Source organism: Octopus bimaculoides, chromosome 1 (genome assembly GCF_001194135.2).
Source record: "Octopus bimaculoides isolate UCB-OBI-ISO-001 chromosome 1, ASM119413v2, whole genome shotgun sequence".
NCBI lineage: Eukaryota > Metazoa > Mollusca > Cephalopoda > Octopoda > Octopodidae > Octopus > Octopus bimaculoides.
In genome coordinates this window covers 57,530,763-57,539,366 of record NC_068981.1, presented here as the reverse complement: position 1 = coordinate 57,539,366, position 8,604 = coordinate 57,530,763, and the positions used below count along the sequence as shown (strand labels likewise).

Here is an 8,604-nt window from a genome sequence, read left to right as displayed (position 1 = left end):
CTCTCTCTCTCTCTGTCTCTCTCTCTCTCTGTCTCTCTCTGTCTCTCTCTCTCTCTCTCTCTCTCTTACACATAAACAAACACCTATATATATTATTTTAAATATAATTAACATTTCAGAATCTTTCTTTAATATTAACTTTTTCTTTTAATATCTTATCAATGTTAACCTTCACAGTGAAAGAAAGTATATTTTCATGTACTAAAAGACACTGTTCTAACATGGCCTTGACTAAAATGCACTAAAGAACTAAAAAGATTAATTCACAAGATGTCTATGATTTTCATCATTTACTTTTGTTATGGATATATGAGTTAGAAAAATATATGAAAACTGAGAATAAGTGTTTTAATGCAAACATTTTTTTTTTCACATTGATCTCAAGCTGTAAATTTTATTCTAATAAAATGCTGTTTTTTAAATTTTATATATATATAGTTAGATTTATCAAAAGGTGCAAAGAATTGGAGTAACTTGGAAGTTTTGGACATTTCTCACAATTTCTTATCCAATGTATGTATTTTGTTTTATTTCTCACTCATATTAAGATGAATTTATATTAAAGTGTTTCTTTTTTTCTTTTTATTTATAATTACAATATTTTCATATTCGTTCACCAGTAGAAATAGTGACTTGTAACATCTCTACATCATTTCTCTTGATAGTTTCATTTAACTGAAACTTATCTTATATGAAATTAAATACTTTCTGGTGTTTTTACTTAAAAGGAAAATTAATATCACACATGTCATTGTTGTCAACACCACCACTACCACCACCAAAGTGGGACGGAGTGGTGAGGAAAGATCTTCAGATGTTGGGCCTCACTGTAAAAACGACAAGGGACTGGGAGTTGTGGCAATTTCTTGTATTTGAGATGTGTTAAGCCAAGTAAAATCACTGTCATCCATACATACAGGATTGTCCTTTACAAGTGCCAGTGCCATGGAAAATGCACTTGTGCTGGTGTTGCATAACTGTACTCATGCTGGTGGCAAGTAAAAAGCACCCAGAACACTGTAAAGTGGTTGGCATTAGGAAGGGAAGGGCATTCAGCTGTAGAAACCATGTCACAACAGACAACTGGGGTCTGGACTGCTCCCCAGCTGGCTAGCTCCTGTCAAACTGTCCAACCCATGCCAGCATGGAAAACAGATGTTAAACAATGATGACAACGATGATGATGATTAGTCAATTACTAATCATTTAACCAATTGGCTAATAATGATAAAAGAAGTGAAATAGTATCAGTGTATGTATGTGCTTATTATTGGCATAATGATCTCCCAAGATTTGGCTGTTGTTGCTTAACTCTAGTTCTGCTCTGATTGAGATCTAAGATCAGAAGCATTCCAGTTGTAACCAGCTCATTGTTTTTTCAGGGACTAATGGAAGGTCATTAGTTAACATCCTTCGGCTCACAGTCAGAACACTAGTTCCTGTCTGGATTGCTTCGTAGATGGACCATTGATTATAATAAAGTGTTTGATTCAGTTCTTCATCAAAGACTTGGCATGAAAACTTTTGGCTCTAGGCTTATGAAAAAATATTGTATAACAAACTTATCTTTAAAGACATAATTTATGATGAATGTGTTCTTATGATATATTTCTTATTTAGCTTCCAAGACAAATTGGTTACTTGGAGTCACTGAGGTCTTTGAACTTTAGCTACAATAAAGGAATTACTTGCCTTCCAGATGAACTCGGAGCTTGTGACAAAATATGGGAGGTATGGATTTTATTCTATGTTTATATTACTACTGTTTCTTTATATACATATACCCTAAAGCAACCTAACATCAGAAATAAGCTTCTCAATCTATGACATTAGGAAAATGAAAGATAAACCTCCCACCTGAACATCTTTGAATAATTTCAGGTAATTGTATTTCAGTTAAATAATATAAGTTATGTAAAATTCATTTTGCCCAGAGGCAGTGTTCATTCACAAATATCCTCCATATCTCTGTAGTTGTTCTAAGCTCTAGCAGTTGCAATGCTTTGTTAGTGAGACCTAATAATATCAAAAATATGCCCCAAGTTGTCACCATACTGTGAAAGATTTGACTCATTATCAACTGTATTCCATACTTATTTAACTGTAATTAATTAAATTTCAGGATTTTTTCTCCTACTGTTTAGAAATGATTTAATAATCACTAAGGGTGAAATTTTCATTTACTTGAACTTACTCAGATTTTCCTAACATGATTATGTCATCCATTACAATCTTACACAGTGTTTGGGAGGTTAATGTTTGTCCAGACAAATGATGGCTTATGCTACAAAGTGAACCCATGTGTATATATACTGGAATTTCCATAAGAATGTATGATTAATGAGTACTTGCCTAACTCTCCAGTTATGTCCTTTAAAAATGCATATGCCTTTCTGTAACAATATCAGTGATTGCAAGAAAGTTTTCATATAGTCATTGATTGGGAGCTTTTCCACAAAGTATTCAGGATGGCCCATAGCATGTGGATGTAAGCATCATCAGTTGAATCTCTAGGTGTTTGGTGAGTGTCCAGTGTATCCACTGCTGTGTAATTTTAATTATTTCAGATTTCTTGGCTGAGTATGTTAGTGTCCATTTTACTATACAGGGTGCCCATAAATTACCTTTTCAACTTTGAAAACTAAGGATAACTCAGCAGAGATTATTGGAAAACATAGGCAAACAAATTAAGGTTTATTAGAAAAATCAGAACACTTCTATGCAGGTTTCATTGGATTTCAACTTTAATTGATACAATAAATTGTGAAAGTTGTAAAGATAATTTATGAGCACTCTGCATATGTAATGACTGTCATTTTCTCCTATAAATGCCTATTTAATTGATTAGTATAGAAGATTTGTACCATTCATCAGCAAGGAATATCATCACAGCTTTTATTCTGTTCTTATTAACTTTAAATGCACTCCCCACCTATTTATTCTCCATTTTGTTCCTGTTCAAAATAAAAACATTTTCTCTTCAGATGCCACTGGATGGCCTAGAGATCTCCCTCAGTAATACACTTATGAAAGGAAGAGTGAGGGACATCATTCTGGATCTCAGTTACAGATTAAAAAATGTATGTAACTTGATTCTTTCTTAATTTGTACAAACTAAAACCTATTTGAGTATTTTACTCCTCTGAATTTATATCTGTTTGACATAAGCAAAGAGTTACACATTCTAATAACTTGAATGCATATATAATTATATTAGAGTGCATCAGACTTAAATATTCTGAGTTGAATGTCAAAAATAAACTGCTGACTCTGCTGTTTGACCCTTGATGTTGATAAAATGAGTAACAAACATGTATTAAAATCAGTTCAACCTACCATACTTCTCTTTTAAAAAATCTGTGTCCTTATGATCTTTGTCATACGTCTACTATGCCTAGTTTCCCAGGGTTATTCAACAACAATACCAACTTCTATGTGTTTTGTTATATGTCAAAAACATTGAAATTTCTAAGATGGATTATTGTTGTACTAATGAAATTTCTCAGCCCATGCCCGCATGGAACATAGACGTTAAATGATGATGATGACAATGACAATTTCTCAGAACATGGATACTAAATGATGATGACAATTAATAACAACTTTTGTGTTTTTCTACTCAAAACTATGTTTTGGATCAGTCCAAATTCTGATTGTTACCAGGCTATAGGATGGGCTTGAACTCATCATCTTTATTTCTAATTTAGAAATCAGAAATAGATTATTATTATTAGAAATAAAGCTCTGAGTTTAAACGGTCTATAGAATATGTCTATCTTGGAATACTGTACCTAATGACAGAAATTGAACCATCTAGAATACAGTATTAAACAGGAAAAAATTAATATATGAAAATATATTTAATAGGCTAGAAATTTAACATCAATTAGGAATCTCTTTACTCAGTTTTCTGTTTTGTGTTTATAGTGCCAGCGACAATATTCCATGAAGATGATGGTGATGGGTTACGGTGGCCATGGAAAAACAACACTGATCCGAAGTCTAATGAAAGAAAAGAAACAAGCAACTGACACAGCAACTGTTGGTATTGTTGTTAAAAGCTGGATGTGAGTCTAAAGTTTTCCATTTTTTACATATATTTATGTTAGAGTGGTGTAATGGCTGAATGAAAATATTAAAGAGCGAACTCTATACAGCCACCTGATCAACTACATATAGTAACTATATCATCTTCAAGCAACATTCTACTGATTTATAAAAAGACATACACATTAGATAATATATAAGCATTGTCATCATTGTTATCATTATCATCATCATCATCATCATCATCATCATCATCATTATCACCACCATCCTTTGACTTGACGCCCTTCTTCATGCCAACTACTCAGAAAAATGTACTGAGTGTATTTTATTGAGGTACCAATATTTGAGAGGTTGTCATGTCCTTTACAAAACTAAGGGGTACTCTCAACGCTACATTGTCCTTATTCACTCACCACTTTACAGAATGTACTGGGTGTATTGTATGGTGGTGCTAACATTTAAGAGGCTGCATTGCAAGACTAAAGTGTTCTGGTTACTCTACATTGCCTCTATTTGTTAAAGGCAGTGTGACTAAGAGAGTAAATGGAAAAGAGAATAACAAATAAAGAATGAGAGTGAGAGGATGTCTTTTATATGCTGATAATTTTCTGAATATGTTCCAGTGTTTTTAATGCATTTAAAGAAAGTCATTTGCTTAGCTGATATAGTTTTCGTAAGATAGTGAACATTTGTAAAAAATATGTTTTTTCTTTAAGTCAAAAATGCAGTCAATCTTACTCATTCTATCCCAACCCGATCTTTTTGTTACTTTTTTTGTCTTTTTACAGGTATATTCAGATATATTAAAAAATTGATTTTTTCAAAAATACTTTGGTTTGATTTTATTATTATTCTCTTTGTCTTTTCTTCCTTATAATATGCACTTTTTAAAAGTAACAAATCTGTTTCCAGATACAAACATTACCGGCACAAGAAAACTGTTAACTATTGCATTACAACATGGGATTTTGCTGGCCAAGAAGATTTTTACAGTACACACCAGTGTTTCATCTCTCGTCAAGCCATTTATTTGGTAAGATTACAAGGATTTACAACTATATATTTTTAATCGTATATGTACTGGTACCAAGTAAAAAGCACACTGCACACTCTGTATAGTGGCTGGTATTAGGAAACCCTGTAGAAACCATGCCTTAGCAGACAGTAGAGCTTGGCACAACCCTCTGATTTTCCAGTTCTTGCTCCTTTCTTGCCACCTTGTAGTAGTTTTAAATGAGTGTCACTGTCATACAAGCAGTGTTGTTAATTTCCAGTATCATACAAAAAGATGTCTGGTCATAGGAGAATATTACTCTATTGGAAACAGATGAGGGTTGGGAACAGGAAGGGCATCTGGCCATAGATGGTGATAATGAATGGTTATCTTAGATATGAATACTCCACATGTTCCATTCCAGATGTAAGCAGTACTCAAGTGTAGTGTGATATTGCACATTTAATAAATTTAGTGAATGTTCAAAACTGAAGTATTTGGGGGACATCAAGATGTAAATTAACCTTCATAAAGCAGTCAAGGTCATGTGGTTTTTATTACAAGTTGTCAGAAATTGTTGAGTTAAAACTCTGATGTAATACTGAAGGTAGTATGTGATGTTTTGTTTCCTCTTTTTGTTGCATTCTACTAACTAAATACATTTTCATTTTATCAGGTTGTATTCGATCTTCGACATAAACAAACAGATATCTTGAAATGTTGGCTTGCCAATATACAGGCACAAGCTCCAGGATGCCCTGTTCTTGTTGTTGGCACTCATTATGATTTAATTCCTCACGGTATTATTAAACTTCTTTTTACTTGCTCTACTTCACTTCTAATCACTTTAAGCTATAGCTAACTTTTTACTACTGTAGATCAGCAATTTATGAAAACAAAATAAGTTTTCATTATATTTAATTACATTTATTCATTCATTGATTTATTCGTTTATTTATTCATTTATTTTTTTCAGATGATGAATCTATTCAAGAAATAAAAAATAAAATATTCCAATTCCAAAAAATGCCACGTAAGTTTATTCACTTCAATATTTTTACTGTACTCGTACTATCATGCAAGAAAAGAACTTGGTGGTAGTTTAATGGTTCATGAGGCTGCAATTTTACATTACTTCAGCACCCCACAACTAAGCCATCATTTTCTTGTTTTGACTAGTCTGCTATGAGAGTGTATGTGGCCATATATATATAATACCAAACAACCAACAGAAAAGCTGGTAATTTTTATCCTGTCACTACTTCAACATTATGTCCATGGCTAAATACTATTTAATATGAACGACCAACTTTATCTAACTCTGAAACAGTATCACATAGTGTTCACTGCAACATTGTATAATTGAAAAATATATTTGCTTGCTGTGTTAAGTTAAAATTCCCCACTGAGCCTGGAAAAGGCAATATGAAACCATATTCATGTATTCTTCATTGAAACATTACATGAAAACTGAGTCACTAGGGTTCCAGGACCTACCATTGTGATCAGTACTGGATCAACTGCCATTTAAATTAGATAGGAGGTTTTTCCAAATATTTCTTAAAATCTTTTACATCATATGCTGTCTGGTGTTGGAGATCTTCAATGTTTGTGTTGATTTATAAACTTGCAATTCTCCAACTGACATTTGTGACTGTCATGTTTTTATTATGTTTGTTATAATCCAAGTTAATGAAAACTATGAACTGGACTATTACAATTTAACATGCAATTAGACATGCTTCAGATCCAGTACAACCAAGTCACATATTTCCTGATTTATATATAGATGCCCTGTAGATATTCTGTTGCTTGACAAAACAGCCATTGTTAATTATTATTGCTATGAATATTGCTGTGTCAAAACCATTATTATTAATTAGAACCTAAAATCATGCAAAGATTGTTTCTAGTTAGTGATTAAGCCTATTTAAATAAATACATATATATGAGGTGGTGAAGTATGATCTTCAGATTTTGAGTCTCATGGAGGTAATGACAAGTAACTGAGACCTCTGGCAGTTTGTTGTGCTTGAGAAGACATGTCAAGCCAAGTGAAATAGTAGTCATGGCCAGCGTTAGCAACACATAAAAGGCACCTGTGCCAGTGGCATATAAATGGTATCTGTGCCAGTGACATGTAAAAGGCACCTGTGCTAGTGATACGTAATAGGCACCTACTACACTCTGTTGAGTGGTTGGCATTAGAAAAGGCATCTAGCCATAGAAACCAAACCAAAGCAGACTGGTACAGCTCCCTGCCTTACTAGTTCTAGTCAAATGATCTAACCCATAATAGCCCTACATCTAATTTTCAAAACTATCAATGTAATATATTTCTAAAATGAATTATCTGAAATGTTAGAGGAAATCCAATTCTACCTGGGTTTCAGTTAACAACATAATAGTAGGGAGTGGTGATAGTTGAGATAATAAATAACACTAAATTTGATTATTTGTTCATTTTTTCTCTTATCTTAAGTGTAAATGTCATTGCTATCCATTTAGCTTTTCAGTCATTTAAAGTTAATAAACTAAGTGCAACTAGGATAACACAAGTTCATGAGAAAGTAATGATGATCTATATCAACGAAAAGTAGAAACAGCTCAAAAGTGGAATAAATTGGTTTGTTTTAGGAAGAGAATAGGGGGACAACTATAATGTCTCAGGTAGTGCATTCCAACCGAGGTTACTACTTAAAATATTAAATTGTATGGGCTTATCAGTTTAGGTATATATATTTTTATGCTGCTTTGTCCTTGATTTTCAGTAATCAGGTTATAATTGTTATCTCAAAGTATAATTTTTTATCTTAGTTTTTTTTGGCTAGGAAGGATGTACTAAGAGTATTTTTTGTTTTTCAATTTTATTATAAATTAGATGTCCTAATGCATATCCTAAAAAATAATTGGAATTTTTAGTGTCAAAGATTTTAGATCTTTTATAAATTATATACCTTTCCAACAAATATTCACAATTGAATATTCCAAAATCAGGAAGGCCAGCCTTTTACTGGGTATGTGTAGAAAGCCAAAACCTGAACTCTGAAACAGTTTCAAGATTGCCTTAACCAGACCTCTTATGAGGACTCAAAACATTTCAAAGAGAAGAATTTATGAACACATTCCATCCATCTTTGCTATTGTTGCTTGATAAAAGATAGACTTTGCTGGCCACTGCTATCATACTGAAAACAAAGCCATATTGGGTCTTATATTTTGGTAACTTATGCACCCTTATGAAGAATGAAGACCACTCATTTACATTATTATCATTGAGAGACACACATGAAAGAACATGAAAGTGAGGACCATGTAAAGCTAATGAGGGACAAATACTCTTGAAATTTCTCTGCTCTGCCCTGCTCCTACATCTTTGTTGCAGCTACTTGAAGAAGACAAATATTTGCTTCATACTTAGTTGAAAGAAATCAATATAATACAAAGGCTTCAGTAGCAATTGAATTTGTATCTCTCTGTCACTGTACTTTTAAGAATTTCAAGAATTAATAATATATTGCCATTGTGTTAGTTGAGGATTTTAAAACCTTGAAATGTTG

The 8,604-nt window shown here is 32.6% G+C and overlaps 1 protein-coding gene across 2 annotated transcripts in view; it reads left to right on the top strand.

The window, feature by feature from the left end:
• Positions 1-8,604, top strand: part of LOC106869154 (leucine-rich repeat serine/threonine-protein kinase 2) — a 132,225-nt gene that overhangs the window by 80,469 nt on the left and 43,152 nt on the right. For both annotated transcript variants that reach the window (XM_014914759.2, XM_014914760.2), the window contains exons 33-39: positions 439-513; positions 1,621-1,731; positions 2,985-3,080; positions 3,928-4,067; positions 4,963-5,083; positions 5,721-5,844; positions 6,021-6,077. In XM_014914759.2, the coding sequence (XP_014770245.1) occupies positions 439-513; positions 1,621-1,731; positions 2,985-3,080; positions 3,928-4,067; positions 4,963-5,083; positions 5,721-5,844; positions 6,021-6,077 (724 nt within the window). The remainder of the gene's footprint in view (positions 1-438; positions 514-1,620; positions 1,732-2,984; positions 3,081-3,927; positions 4,068-4,962; positions 5,084-5,720; positions 5,845-6,020; positions 6,078-8,604) is intronic.